This window comes from Pygoscelis adeliae, unplaced genomic scaffold (genome assembly GCF_000699105.1).
Source record: "Pygoscelis adeliae isolate BGI_AS28 unplaced genomic scaffold, ASM69910v1 Scaffold106, whole genome shotgun sequence".
Lineage (NCBI taxonomy): Eukaryota > Metazoa > Chordata > Aves > Sphenisciformes > Spheniscidae > Pygoscelis > Pygoscelis adeliae.
The window spans coordinates 179938-195886 of record NW_008824939.1 but is presented as its reverse complement, the minus strand read 5'-3'; the positions used below and the strand labels follow the sequence as shown (position 1 = coordinate 195886).

Genomic DNA, 15949 nt, shown 5'->3' with positions numbered 1-15949 from the left:
CTTGTGAACTGAGATATGAAACGCTGAAGGATGAGGGGAAAAAAGCTGAAACAACTGTTTAATGACTCTTCTGGAACTTCTATTTGCAATTTAAAGACTACATGAAAACAGTCATCAAAAAGATGTCATCAATAATTCTTTGTTCGGTTACACTTAGAATGCATCTGTAAACCATTATACATTGGTATTTTGCTCGCTTCCACCCAAGGTGAAGCATAATAAATGTAATCGAATCACACCTACAAACAAAATTTATTTTTAGCGTTAAATCATTTCATTTAATATTCTCCCCTGTATTTAACTTATGAATTTTTTTTGAGTCCAGGTATCCGGTAGTGTTTGTAAAATAGGTAAGCTGTATTGCACCACTCCTTTAAAGTCCTTTAAACGAGTTCAGACAGCTCAGGTTCCCCTAGCCTCATGTTACTTCACCTTCTCTACACAAGTATGTTTATGCCTTATTTGAGTCTGATAAGAATATTTCTGGTTTTCAGCTCTTTGATGAAGAATTTAACAATCAGTGCGGTGTAATCCTCAATGATCCCAAATCGCAGTATGTTGGAACATGGAATTTCACTGCTTGTGCTGACAAGCACTTCTTGGGTATATGCCAGCGGCCTGTAGGTAAGTCTGAAGAGTCACATTACAGCCAGAGTTTGCAGTTCAGATGCGTGTGCCAGGAGACCTTTTAATGCATGTAAATTGTTGCACTGGAAGAGCAAGATTCTTGTAGAGACTGAGCAGGTAAACTTTGGAAAAGCAGAGTGTGGAGGATGATCCAGGACCTATTTTATCAGCCATTCAGAATTTTCCCTTTTGTTTTTCATAGCCCAGTTCAGAGGGAATCTGTTTTCCTGAGAGACTCTGTGTGGTTTCGATGGAACCATGCTTCAGCAGAGGGGGCTTTAATGTTCTGTGGGTATAGACGTCATATACATTAAGGGGTAGAACAAGTGACTCCTTTTTCCTCTTCAGAACTGTGGAAGTGAGAAGCCCTGGGAAGGATCTCACAATATTTCCATCCTCCTTAAACATAACCTGTGTTTTTTAGCATTATCAGAATATGAGGTATCATATACTCTTAACGTTGAAATAGGTCTCCCTAGAGTAAACCTTGAGGGCATACATGGAGAGTGATAATTTGGAGTGATGCAGCTTTCCCTAGCTTCGTACAGATCTGTTGGTGTGAGTGGGTTTTCTTAAGCTGAACTAAAAATAATATTCTGATGTAGCCATGTGGGTTGGTCGACACCAATTACTGGAATCAGATCAAACGCATATAGCTATTATACGCATTTAATTACTGCTATGGGTTAATATTCAGCGTACCCGCTTCTGAGTATGTTCCTCTATGTAAGTAATCCTTTTAAGTAACTGACATGCTGTCTTCTAAAAAAAAAAAAAAAAAAAAAAAAAAAAAAAAAAAAAAAAAAAAAAAAAAAAAAAAAAAAAAAAAAAAAAAAAAAAAAAAAAAAAAAAAAAAAAAAAAAAAAAAAAAAAAAAAAAAAAAAAAAAAAAAAAAAAAAAAAAAAAAAAAAAAAAAAAAAAAAAAAAAAAAAAAAAAAAAAAAAAAAAAAAAAAAAAAAAAAAAAAAAAAAAAAAAAAAAAAAAAAAAAAAAAAAAAAAAAAAAAAAAAAAAAAAAAAAAAAAAAAAAAAAAAAAAAAAAAAAAAAAAAAAAAAAAAAAAAAAAAAAAAAAAAAAAAAAAAAAAAAAAAAAAAAAAAAAAAAACAGGTGTGCACAACACCCAAGAATATGCCCACCTTCTTCATTTTCAAATAGGCAAAGAGATTTCCATCCCCACCCACCTTTTAACACAAAAAGTCATCTTTATTTCACTGCCAAATACTTCAGAAATTTCAAGTGTCCAAATTAGAAGTCTGGATGGAAGAGATGTAGTCATAAAAATTCAAAAAGGGGATTTTTATTAATAGGAGGTCGACAATATATCTGTGTAGATCAATATATTACTAGTCTGGGCTGACTAAAATACTAAGCACTTCTTCCTAGCCACAGCTGTAGAAGATGTAATGAGACGGGGTTTTGGACTGCCAGAGAATGTATCCTGGTCTGGTCTTACATCATCATTGTATTAGGGATCTAAGGATAATTCAGGTTGAAAGGGACCTCAGCAGGGTGCAGGGACAGCTATGAGAGAGTCTAGGTTGCCTAAGGCTTTATCCTAGGGGAAAAGATGATTCTGGTTCCTTGGAAATCTTGGTATGATTGTGATTTGCAGAACTTCTTGAGACGTTAATCATCGGCAACTACTTCTTTCAGAAATGGACACTTTCCTTACTACCTTGTTTCCAATTTGGTGTACCCCTTGATGTGTGATGGCACCCTTGGTTCCATGGTTCTTTTTTGTAGCTGTTTACTAAGGGAAACCATTTGGCAGCAGACAAAAACCACTTCAAACAATCTGTTTCAGCCTTGTCACTTTTCTGATCTACTGAAAGCTGTAAATTGCATGTAAATATCAAATTAATATTATGTTTCTGTCTTCTGTTTTGGAAAATGGCCCTGTCAGCCTATCAATCAGCCATCTATATCCTGTTATTTATAGAGTGATTTCTCCCCACGCCCCCCACCCCGTGAGCCTTTTTCTGCTTGAGATATTTTAAATGTCCCTTTTGGAAAGCCAATTTATTTTTGGTTATATATAAAATTTTTGGGGTTACCAGGTTTGCATGCTTTAATTTACCACCCATGGGAATGTTTGCATCTTTTATTAACTGCAGTCGCTGTGCATCGCTGAGCTGTATGCCTTCAGTATGATGCTGATAACTGTGATAACACTCAGTGCTTAGAGCACAAATAGTGAATTATACCCCTCCCTATGCAAGGTGGATTTTCTGCAATTAGTTAAGCACATGTGGAGGCAAAATCAATTCCCACTATACCCATGGATGGCAGTAAGGAATTCTGGGACTGAGATCTGCATAGACAAGTTTTGTGGCCCATTAGATTTGCATAAGCATAAATCCACAGGCTCCACAGAGATAAATGAGTCGAGTTTAGCTGTTGCTATATTGCAGCAGAGAGCAGTCGCTCTCTCCCATTCTTATATTTAATTAAAATTCTAGAATATGTTTTTAATTCAATAAATAGAATTTTTAACATTATTTAGCAGTTAGTTAAAAATAGCAAATATAAAAAGATGTGAACCTAAGTTGAGAGATATAAAAATAGATTGGCTGAAAATAGTCCTTCTTACTTTTTTTCTTTTATATATTTTCTATCTAAAGTGTCAAAGAAATTTGCTTCTAACTATAATTATTAGCATAATCTACTAAGAAAATTTTTCTTATTTCCCCCCCCAGGGGGAATTCAAACAGATTTTTCTGTTTGTTACAGAGAAATTGGGAATTTAAAATGTATTCCAGTATTTAACCATCTAATAACTGGATTTCTTTCTTACATATAGGAACTGCTGATGACCAGAGAGAGCAAGTCCTTAATGAAACATTGAGCTATCAAAATGTTCAATACATGGTAATTCCAAAGAATTTGTCCTGGAATGATGCAATGGCTGCATGCATAAGGAACAAGATGCAGCTGGTTAGCATCACAGATCAGTTCCAGCAGGCTTTTCTCGCTGTTCAGGCTGCCCTTCGTAATTACCCACTGTGGATTGGACTTTTCAGCAGAGATGTAAGTTTTATTTTCCCCTCAGACTGTGGCTTAAGGTAATTTTTAGAGTTGTGTGAAACAGAAACTGGGATAAAGAAAGGCAATGAAAAATTAATTTCTGGGGTAACTGTTTTCATTTAGGGGTAACCATCTGGAAGGTCTCAAGATCAATGCTCTAAATCTTCAGTTCTCCAAATTACATAGTTGTTGAACTCCACTGGATGGATTGATGATGATAATACAATTCTTTTAAAAGATTATAGGATGAAGGGATATATTGTAGGGTAGCAGCAACATAGATCTCTGAATCATCTTTGTCTCTTTTGTTAATGAATGAATAATTAGTGTTGCGGTTTAATATCACCACTGTTTACAGTACCACTCTAGAAAGACAACCCAAAATCTGTTTTAAAAGGGAGAAACTAGAAGTGGGAAATAAAATCTAAAATGAATCATTGAACATTTCTGGAGATACGTTTCTAAAGCTTAACTTAGACTGTTGTTACTTCATGTTATTTGTGCCTGTGTTTTGAGTTAGAGGGAGACATCCCTGAGACAGGTTAGTGGGTTTTTCTTTTTTCTTCTGTTTGTTTTGTCTTTAGAAAAGTCAGTGCAGGAGGTACTGCTTTGCCTTTGTTAGCCAGAGGACCTCTTGAAGATCTTCATTGTGGACTGAGAGCTTTCTCAGCTGTTAATGAAATGGCTTGGGCTTGCTTGCAGTGTTTATCTTTTTTGTCAAGCACATGAGGCTTGAGATAATTGCAAGAAAAAAGTGAAGATTTATTTGAGAAGTGCCTTACCTACAAAGACTGATGGTGCTCACTCGGCTTCTGTGGTGTTATGATATCTTATGTTAGTAATGGGCTATTGAGTATTCTAGGCAAGGTAGGGGGAAAAAATAGAAATTTGAGTATATACTTTATGGAGAATATTTTTAAAAGGAAACAGCCATTTAATCTTAGTGAAGATGGGGAAACCGGAACAACTTATTTTCCCTCCTCTTTTGAGTCTTTATCTGTAAGTGAAGATCAAATGATTCATTTTGCTGCATATAACTCAGGCATGCACTAGCTTTTCACTATTGCAACACTTTGTTATTTGGGCACAATTAAAAAGTCACATGAAAGGAAATTATAATGATACTGGTCAACAGAACTTGTTACTCCAGTGCTGGAATCATAGACCCAAAAGAAAGATACAAGATAACTTAAATTTCAAAGCAGCAAGGGGATTTCCTGAAGAAAACTTATAAATGTAAGATTCTTAAAGGATGGCGTGCTTGTATGTTGGTTTTTTTTTTTATTCCTTCTGCATCCTCCAGGGCAGGAACACATCTGACTTATTAAATCAGTTAAGTATTTAATAGATTACTTTCAACTCAGTGTGGAGCAACTGAGACTGGGCCTTATTTTCAGATATTATCAGTTTTCCAAGACCAGATAATTATATCCACCATTGATTTGCAGGTGTAAATGATGTAATTTGGACATCTCATTGCCAGGCCTTCCTCCATAAGCATAGTAGTTAAACATCAACCATAATAATGGATAATTTGCCATCCACTTCAGTTAATTCATATTTTTGCAACTGCAAAACTTAAAATAATGAAGCTTGTTATATTGTGAGCAGCAGATCAGATTGCTGAGGGCAGTGGAACACATAATTCTCACCAGAGACACTGTAAATGTCTAGCCAATGTAAATATATTACCATGTCATTTTCTGTACCTAATATTTTTTACTATGTAAGCTCATCCTTTTTACTTTTACAATGCTAGGGTGGAAAACATTATGGCTGGCTGGATGGGAAACATGTTAGTTTTAGTCGCTGGTCTGAAGATGATGAAGAAACAAGCGAAGAATGTGTGTTTTTGGATACTGATGGCTTCTGGAAAACTTCCGACTGTTCCTCTGAAAATCGAGGTGCTATTTGCTACGCATCAGAAAGTATGTATTCTAGCATAATACTTATAAAAGCTGAATTTTGTTTTATTATGAAGCATATTTGATAATTGCAGATTGTAACTTCAAAATTACAACTTTTTTTTAGCTTACATTTCCTCAGACAGGCTGATTTGCGTGCCAGGAAAAAAAGAAACAAACTTCAGATAGGGGGGCATGCACCTGTTGGTCTTAATCCACATGTTCCTTACAAATTAATTTGGCGTGGGTGCTTTGGGCCAGACTGTACCCTTCATATTGTCAGCTGATTCTACCTTTGCACTGTTTCTGTAAGATTGTTGCATACTAATCTCTGCCACTTGCATGTGAAAGAAGATTCAGCTACCTCTGTACTATTTACATCGTAATATTGGGACCTCCTGAAATCCCTTCAGACATGGAAGTCTGTATGGGGAGGAGGTATGTGACTACATGGAGAAGAAAGATAGCAGGTAGACACTGAATTGAAAGGTGTAAATTTAAGTCACCTGCAGTTCACAAAACCCTTCTAAATATATACCAATTATAGCAAGACAGGTAGGGATATAGCAGGACATCTTTTGGGGGGGATACATATGTAGCACAGCCCTTTTCTGAAAAATAAAAAAGATCTTTCTGGGAGATCATCACAGATTTCCCTATGAGACCATTATAATTTGTTTTGGTTTTTTTTTTTCTGAGAGAGGACACAGATAAGCTGTTGTTGTACATACTGAGTCACAGTAAAGTGTATACTTGGCATTATGTCATCTTTAACTGTTTTGTGCTTGCAATCTGAGCAACTGCAGGAAGAGTCCTTCTCACTTCTTAAGTATTAGGTAAAGCCACAGAACTGAGATCTGTTGCCAGCTATGAAGTAGCTTATTTGTTATGGTGATCTGCCTTCATACAAGAGGCAATAAGAGCTTTTAGTTATTGGCCCACACTTAGCACTTTTATGTAGGGATTTTATTCTTAAACCTATATAAGATAACAATTATGAAAAGTTGTAAGTATCTGTATTCTTCGATAATGCTTACTGCTGGTTTTGTTACGTTAAAAAAATCACCATTATGAGGAAACTGAAAGCAAGAATGTATTACACGGTTAGAGGATGGCACTTAATTTGTCTTACATGGTTTTAAATGGTACCTGAAAGTGTTTTGTGGTGTGTAAGGTTAAGTGTTGTTATTAATGTCATGTCCTGAATGTCTTCTTTCCCTTCCTTAGCGAAGATTGAAAAAGAACAAATTACGCAAGTTAAGTGCCCACATAAGATTAAAAATACGCCCTGGATATCATTTAGAAACAATTGTTACACTTTTATGATAACAAAAAATAGATGGAGAGAACTGAAGTCTCAAGAAGCTCATCATTTATGCAAGAAAATGAGTAAGTACTTTGTCATATCACAGGTATTTATGGACTTTTATCAGCTTGAGGGAGATGAGTTTTAGATCTGACTCACTGTCTTGCAACGACAGCAAAGTGAGTGTTGAGAAAGGTTGTAGCATTTGGAAATGTGCATTACTGTTGCACTGCCTAATGCTGTTTGCCCTTGCACAACTCTGATAAAAAGCATGGGGTAGGAGAGTTTGAGAGAGAGATGGCAAGGAACTATTGAATTCTGAGACCTCTGAAAAGCTGGAAGGTTGTGGGTTGGGGTTTTTTTTCCTCTTTATAATATGCAAACTTTAAATAGGTTGAGTAATTGTTATCCCCTTGGCAACATTCTGGCTTTACAGTCACATGTACTTCACAGGGTTTTTTTTCTCTCCCCTTGCAGCGTGGAACACTTAGGTGAACAATGTTAAACAGACTGAGAATAGTCCAATTCGGAAAAGCACGTGGGCTTTTCATGTCCATCCTGAACAAAGTGTAAGGAACGGAGGAATGGAAGTTAGCAACAGCTTCCCTCTTATATTAAAACACTGCTCATGGCACTTCAGATGTGCATCTTTCCAGAAACTGTTTTTATTTTTCATTAATTGATTTCAATTCAGTCTTTTTCTTAATACTGTTTCTCTACTAGGCAGTTCAAGAAAATCAGGAAAGACTGCTGATATTTTTATGTTCTATGCAGAGAATTTTTACTGCATACAACTTGAAATGACAGTAGGACCCACAAATATCTCTGGAGCTGATGTCTTTCATTTATCCACAAAACCAGGGGAAGCACTGTTGATAATACCTTTGAAAATTGCTTTTGCACTGTTCATTTAGTTATTATGTTATAAGGGTCTAGCCTTTATACATTCTTGACCTATCTGTAATAATTATTAACAATAATAGCAAAAAAAATTTGTTTTGTAACTGAAAGGTGAATTTGTAAGAAAGTAATTAAAAAAAATTTTTTTTAACAGACCTAGAAGCATTTGTTCTGAGCGTCCGAGATGAAGATGAGAATAACTTTGTTACTGAGCAGCTTCGTTCATTCAGTGGTCTGGCTATGTGGGTCTGGCTGGGTGTGATTTATGATGACAGTGGTAAGATTGAAGTTTTTTTTTTTTTCTAATAACTTGACTGGAGTGGTTCATAGCATTTTAAGTATATGTTTCTTGCATCACTAAAGTCAAACTGAATGCAAACCTATAATAAAGCTTTATATTTGTATTTGTCTTCTAGAAAAGAAAATAACTGGACATGCTTTCTGTTTGAGTGATAATTAGATCCAGTATGTTCTGTTTAGTCTAGATTTGATTTCCCTGAAAAGCAGGACTTAAAAGGGCCTGGATGAGTAATGCTAACATATTTAGCATTGTATATGGAACTGATTTACAGTAACTTAGAATATCACTGCATTTTTTCCAAAGTGAATATCTGTTAATGTCATTAATATATTCAAAGTTAAATGGTATTTGTACACATAATGCCAATGTTTTAATAAATATGCAATGTTTTCCACAGATAAAGTTCTCAAGTGGTATGATGAAACTCATCTGACTTACAACAACTGGAGGCTGGGAAGACCTAACATAACAAAGAACAGTTTTTTTGCTGGTGTAAATCTTGATGGTTTTTGGGATATTTATAATTATTCTCAAAGCTGGCATGCTCATCACTATAATGTGTACAGTATTCTTGCCTGTAAAATCGAAAGGGGTAAGTAGTAGAGAAGATTTATGTGGAGTGTTGGATGAGGGTCATAATTTAAGTCCTGGTTCTGCAGTACTTGCTATATAAGACTTTGGTTTTGCTCCCAGTGAAACACATGGCACAGCTGTTACGGGCTTCTGGGGTTATATGGTCAGTCTGTACATCGCTGCTGTAATACTCAATAATCAGGAGGAATGTGTTTGCTGTACTCCTCCGTCAACTGCTCACAGTGTTCAAAGTAGCGAAAGATAACTTAGCTGATGTAAGTGGCTTGTACTGAACACTTTATTGCTTGAATTACATTGATACAGATGGGTTTAAATGCTTTCTGTATGTTCCTAGTAACATGAATGAAGTGCACAGAACTTGTTGTCTTCTTATTCTTTGAAATAGGACCCCAACAGCACAAGCCTCCATTGCCTGAGTCTATTCCACATGGAAACAGAACATACAGGGTCCTTCAGAAAAAGTTAACATGGTATGAGGCATTGAGAGAATGCAAACGCAATAGGAGTGATTTAGCAAGTGTACACAGTGAATCACAACAGTTATTTCTAGAAGATATTGTCAAGCAGGATGGCTATCCTCTGTGGCTTGGGTTGTCAATTCATGATGTAAGTATATACTGTTGGTAACCTCAGTAACAGAGCTTGTAGATAACTTTCTGCACAGGATATGAAATATTTTCTGATGCTTTTTTCCAGTTTCTGGGAATTTCTATTCCACATAGTAGATTACCTACTTTTTCAACCCCGTGTAACATATGTTAAAGTGTATTAAATTTTAGTGTATGTAGCCACACTGAGATATTTTTCCAAGTCCTTGAAATTTTAAAATAATATGAAGGTCCCACGTCATGCCTTGTGGCACAAGGAAGTGCAATTTGCAACACCACCTTTGGAGGCTCCGGATTTATGGCCCTCTGTAGGAGCAGGTTCCATTAGCAAATACAATCAGACAAGGCTGTATGGAACCTGTTTAGTCCAGGTCAGGACTGGCTCTCCAAGGCAGTTCAGGAACTGGCTCTCTAGCAAGTTAGGTGTCCCTTCTCCCAGGAGGCGTAGCAAGAGGCAGCTGCAGATCTTCCTCCTCTGTCTGCTTAACGTCGGAGCCAAAAGCCTGTGGCCCCAACCCTGCTCCCCACACTACTCCCCAGACCTGGCCATGGTAGTTATTTGGTAAGAATACCCCTCTGCAGAGAAAGGTGTGTGATTTCTATGCATACCTTTGCTGCCTCTGCCCATCCTTTGGTCTGAATGGGTCCCTCCACTTCTCACAACTGTGACTCTTCGTTGTCATGGGTTTCCAGCAGTGTATCTGAAGTAGGAACTAGCACAGCAAACCACTCCCGAGCCGGCCAACTTTACTCACTGAGGCCAGCTTGACAGTTTAGCAGCTTGCAACGTATCTAACAACGTTCATAGCAAGGAAGGCCGACTGCTTAAATGAAACAGCAGGATGAAATTAAGTAAAATGTTCTCCATAGAATAAAACAAGGCTAATTGCAGGTTTAAACTTACAGATGTGCCCCAGTTTCTCAGTTCATGCAAGTAAGCAGGATTTCTATGTTAAGAATTGATTGGGAAATGCAAGCTATGTTGTACATTTATTCAGTATGGATTTAGAAAATGAGGCACTTGCACTTTAATTTATCACTCTACGAGGGATAAATATTCCTACATGACTTACTAATGACTGGCCAGATTTAAACCATGACCATATGCAGTGGTTTAAAAGTTGTGGTTTTTTTCTTTAATTAGGGAAGTAAAGCTAATTTTGAATGGTCAGATGGAAGCGACTTTGACTACTATCCTTGGGAATTAGAAAACTCAAATACTACTGAGAACTGCGTTCTGTTGGATACTAAAGGATCTTGGAACCGTACAAAATGTACAAATGTTGCTGAGGGTGCCATTTGCTATAGCCCTCCAAACAGTTAAGTGTTATTTTTAATGTTTTGTGTAGTTGTTTTATGTATTCTATCTTTACATGTTGTATTTAAAACTAGAAATGAAGGCTGAAATACTACACGTGATTCCCTCTTTAAGAAGAGATGTCTATCGGGAATGACAGAACACTTTTTAATACTTAAGGGAGATTAATTCTCTCCATTCCAGTGGTGAAAATCTAAAACAACCCTGGTCACTTTTTGATCATCTGTGATATAAATATCAAATTGCAGGTATCTTTTCTGAGTTGAAATCCATATCAAACACATACCAAACTTCAAAACCCCCTAAAAGGTAAGAAAAAATGGTTCCCAAGTCTTTGGGACTTGTCTTATGCTCATTTTCAAATGAATTCATCTATGACACATGAAGAAGGAATGTAAACTAATTGAATCATGGTTGTTGGTAGGAGAAGTAGCCCTTGTTAATACTGACTGTCCTGTTACTACAAAGAGACTAAGCGCAAACTCCTGCAGCAGAAATAATGTCAATTTCTTTGTCTTTGCAGAGAGACAACTACAGCGAAAGCAAGTGAGCAGAGCCCCAGGATGCCCGCAAATTGGTGGAACCCTACAATGGATACAGTATAAGGATCACTGTTATGCATTTGACATGGCGTTCTACAATTTTTCAGTATATAATGTGGAAGATGCTAAGAAAGTTTGCCAGAAACTGAGTATGTTTACTCTCTATCACATTACAACTTGTAATTAGGCCATTATTTGAAAAGGAAAAAACAAACAAACAAACAAAAAAAACAACAACCAAAAAACCTACACTGGCTATACTTCAGCTTTTCAGCTTTTACGCTGCTTTAGCTTAGGAAAAGTAATAGCAAGCTTTAGTTTTGAACATCTGATTAAGGTTCTTGGTAGAACTCTGCAATGTGCTGACAGTTTGTTTGGCACATGGATATCTGTGAGTAAAACGCAGATAGCCATTGATAGAGGATTCAGAAACTTAAGGCTTACAGTTTGGAGGAAACCATTTTATTTGCATAGGATTCAGAAACTTAAGGCATGCAGTTTGGAGGCAATTATTTTATTTGCATATAATTAACTATTTATAATAAAGTTAGTGCTGTTAGCAGTGTTTACTTATTATATCCTTGCATTAGCTGCTTGCTAACCTATCAAATGGTTCAAAGCACATACTTTATAGATATTATTAAGGCACATAATATCACTAAAAAATTTTATGTCAAAGGATTTTCTCTCTTCTTTAAGCTGTGTGGGGAATTGTATTGCAGAAGATGATGTTACACAGTCTCGTGTACACAATTTTTAATCACCTTCTTAGCTTAGAAGCTGGTGACTGTCATAACTTACTTTTATTGAATTATCTTACGATGTGAAGTTGAACTCGCTATGTAGGATGAAAAAGAAAAGGTGCAAGTAGTCCCAGTCCTGGATGCAGTTTTATATTCAATCCTACCTGGCCTGGTAGTTGAAAGAGAAAGTGATCTTTCTCTAAATTAAGCTTCTGGCTTATATTTGCATATACTTGTAAAGAATGGGTACACTCTGTGCCAGTATACCCTTTCCTCCCTCTTATTCCTTAATTGCTATAACAGTGTATAAAACCTGAGGCACAATGAGGGCTTGATTTAGAAATTAACTTAACTCAGCAAAATGCTGAGCTTTTGTTCAACTATATTTTTGAAAAGGGCTTATTACTTGGGCAAGACTAGTAATTCTGAATGTGGCATATCTTTTAATATCTTCCATGTATGTAGTCCACAGCTGCAGCAAGTTTACTCCCATTTTATTTTGTATGACCTGCTTGAATAACCCGTCATCTGAAGCTGTCTTGTATAACATTACGCTGTATTTTAGGGAATGGGGGGTTTACGTCTTTATTCTGCAGGTTACTTCAAGCTGATTTTACAAGCCCAGATCAGCAAATTTTCTCCCGTTGTAATTATTCCCACAGAAAACTCAGTGTACCAGAACCATGGAAAATCTCTGAGGTTGCAATTCTGACGGGTTTCCTCTTCCCCTTAGATCCTTCAGCAACCCTTCTGACTATAGTGGATGCTGAAGAAAACATGTTTGTGAGCACGCACATAAAGGAAAATGATCTCATCACCAAGAACGTATGGCTTGGCCTGGCTCAGAGCTCTAAGGGTAAGAAGTAGCAACTTCTTACCTTCTAAGGGTAAGAAGTAGCAGCATGAGTGTTTCATGTGGTAAATAAAAATGCGTAAATCCTCAAATAAGAATCCAGTTTTGTAGTGTTGATAGCCTACAGTAACTTCTGCCTGAGGTTGGACTCCCTCATTTAGCATTATAAAGCCCTTTGGACTTCTTTGTAGCTTAAGTCTCTTCCTGTTGCACACTTAAGATAATAAGGAGTAACCGAAATTCACTTCCCCCAACACTGTCGTTGGTGCCTAACGGTTAAGCTGCAAATGCATCAAATGCTAAAAATCTGGAGAAGAGGCGCGGCTAAAAGTGACATGTTCATATTTATTGCTTTTAATATACGGGATAGCTAGTCAGCCCTGTTTCTTTTAGCAACGTAAAGAAATCAGTAGATTATGAAATGACATTGTGTAGCATTACAGCATGTTTTGGTGATCTAAACGAAGCAATTTTTTTTCCCAACAGATCAGTCCCTGAACTGGCTTGACGGCTCATCAGTTAATTACGTCAACTGGGAAAATAAAACTGCAGAAGTCAATGAAAAATGCAGTGTTATTCTGTCCACAACTGGCACGTGGTCCAAAGTTGACTGCAGTCGTAGTCAAAGCAGAGTGGTTTGTAAAGCTCCCTTAGGTACGGAAGCATTGGTTTTAGCAGAGACTTAATTTTGTAGTGACTATATTTTGATGGGGAAAGTCTGTGTTGTAATAATGAAAGTGCAATTCACAAAAGAACCTGTCAAGTACCTCTGCCTAAGCAGGAGCCTCCTGTTGCTGTTTTGCCATAAAATTGCATTTCAGGGACAAATTCTCTAGGAATTTACTTCTTCTGGCTCCCGCTATCCACTTAAAGGGTAAGGGAGAGAACTGAAATTTCCACTTAAAAGAGAGCACAGAGTAGTTGCTACCGCTTCTTACCACAGGGTCTCTCTCATGGATGAGTCCATGTAGGTGGGAACAGAAAGGCTTCTGCTTGTAAGAGATGCCAAGTAAGCAGGTACTGCACGTTGTGTTTTCAGTCTCGAGGAGGCTTCCGAAAATGGCACCCCACAGCTCCAGAAAGATGTCTTGGGCCTCATGTTACTTCCTCATACTCTGCCGTGTCCAGGAAAGCAAGCAGTTACCTGAGCATTAAGCAAGCAAGTTCCTGAGGAGCAGTGGAATCTCTCTGATTTTGTATACATCTTCACTGAAGTGGAAATGCAGGAATAGATTTAACTTCACGCTGCTAAGGAAGACCTGAACAAGATCTTTTCAGTACAAGGGAAGCATAATTCCCTTCCACTTCGAGAGAGTCCAGGAACTCATTAGGTTTCTGAAGCATGCAAACCTTGAAATGAGTGCAGCATTTACTAATAGGGTTTTTTTACCTGTGGGGTCCCTTCCAACCTAAACATGATTAGGAAATTAACAACAGGATGATCAAAAATAAGCTAATAGACGCTGATTCATACGGGAACCTAACTTCCCATGTGATGAAGTGAAGACTATTACTATGATGAAGCAGTTTGCCTTAACTTCAACTAAATGCGTGCAGTGTTAGTGTAGAGCTACCTAGGCATCAACCCCGTGACAAAATATTCTTACCAAAACTCCTAAAGAATAACTATTTGTGTTTTGTTCTGTTACAGGTTCTAATCATACTGGGGTGGCTGTAGCATTTGCCCTGCTAATCATCTTGGTCTTCATTGTTGGATTAGTGTGGTATCTCTATAAAAAGAAGCGTCTTCACTGGAGTGCCTTCTCCTCAGTACGCTATCAAAGAGGGGTGAATGATGATGAAACTGATGATGTGTTCACAAAAGATAGCTATTGAGAAACTGTTCCTTCTGGGCAATTTAGCATGAACTTCACTGTGTGAAGCCATAAGGAATGAACTACTCGATGTTTTATTACTTCTTTTTGGAAAAGTAATAAGAAGGTTATTAACGGGGGCTAAATTTTGTTCTTTTATACAAGTGCAATTTTTATTCAAGTCCATGGTAATTATCTACATTTGGCCTCAGCCATTTAAGGTGCAAGGTTTCTAGAGTTCTGTGATTTTTTTTTTAATTTACGGTATTTTCTCTTTACTGGAAAGAGTTTTTAATGAAATAATTAATGCCAACAGTACTTCGTGCAACGTCACCTTAACGAATGCACTTAAAATTGCTACATGAATTCTGTAACTTTGTACAATTATTCATCAATAACTTCATGCCAAATGATGTACCATTTTGATATCCTTTAAGGGTTTTGCTGCTAGCATTGTGTTACCCTGTAGAAGCCAACACAAAGACAATAAATAGGAGACAAATTGTCTTTGTGTAGCACCTTTTGTAATAAGCAGTTATAAATTTTGATATAGCAGGGGAGAAGGGAGTTACCAGACAACTAAGTATTCATTCCCATCCAACTAGAACTTAAATTTTCTTGTTATAGTGGAGGAAGAGCACATTGTGATTTCCAACCCCCGCCAAAGACACACAAAAAAAAGTTACGTTACAGCGGTGAGAGAAGAATCTTCCTTAGAATGTACGCACATTTTGAATAAAGAGTTATGGGGAATACCCTGCACTAAAGTCATGCCATCTAGGAGTAAATTAAATAAACATAGAATATTTGAAGCCTGAGACTGTGGCAAGCTGGCAGATCACTGCTCTTACCCCCTGAAGGCGGTAGCGGGGCTAACAAAAATGCCCATTAAGGGCTAACTGCAAACACAAGCAGAACTCAAGGTAGAATAAAAGCCTTAGCCCTATAAAAGCAAAGGCATGAATGTTATGTTTTATCCTGTGACATAACTGTTTTAAGTAAAAGCTTTTCACAGCTCCTTTCACAAAGTTTTGAAAGCACAAGTTGGAATGTTTACAGTGAAAATCAGTATCTGGACCTAAGCATTAATTAAATAAGATTAAAAAACCTGCACTTAGAGTAGTGTTTAGAGAAAGATGTGCCGCATTCTATCGTGTGTCTTCAAACTACTCTGAAATTAGACCAGAGTGATTTTTCTTGTAGATCAAAACACAGAACAGACCTGCTCCTTTTTATGATCTGTAGCACTGTGACACCCAAGGACGAGAGTGTTGCAGTGACGGTGTTCCTTGTTCTGTAACGAGATCCTCCTGACATTTGCGTCCCCTAATACTCTTATTTATACTAGGGTTAAATGTCTCCTAACTTTATAGGTGAAATACGTCATCTGTCCAAGAAATAAGATAAAGATACAAG

The 15949-nt window shown here is 37.0% G+C and overlaps 1 protein-coding gene across 1 annotated transcript in view; it reads left to right on the top strand.

Moving 5' to 3' along the window:
* Positions 1-15941, top strand: part of LY75 (lymphocyte antigen 75) — a 49188-nt gene extending 33247 nt beyond the window's left edge. Inside the window, exons 24-35 of the mRNA XM_009325442.1 lie at positions 495-624; positions 3427-3653; positions 5410-5578; positions 6782-6943; positions 7915-8037; positions 8459-8653; positions 9041-9261; positions 10408-10582; positions 11105-11272; positions 12600-12722; positions 13206-13373; positions 14371-15941. Coding sequence (XP_009323717.1) covers positions 495-624; positions 3427-3653; positions 5410-5578; positions 6782-6943; positions 7915-8037; positions 8459-8653; positions 9041-9261; positions 10408-10582; positions 11105-11272; positions 12600-12722; positions 13206-13373; positions 14371-14555 — 2046 coding nt within the window. The 3' untranslated portion in view covers positions 14556-15941. The remainder of the gene's footprint in view (positions 1-494; positions 625-3426; positions 3654-5409; positions 5579-6781; positions 6944-7914; positions 8038-8458; positions 8654-9040; positions 9262-10407; positions 10583-11104; positions 11273-12599; positions 12723-13205; positions 13374-14370) is intronic.
* Positions 15942-15949: the final 8 nt, after the last annotated feature.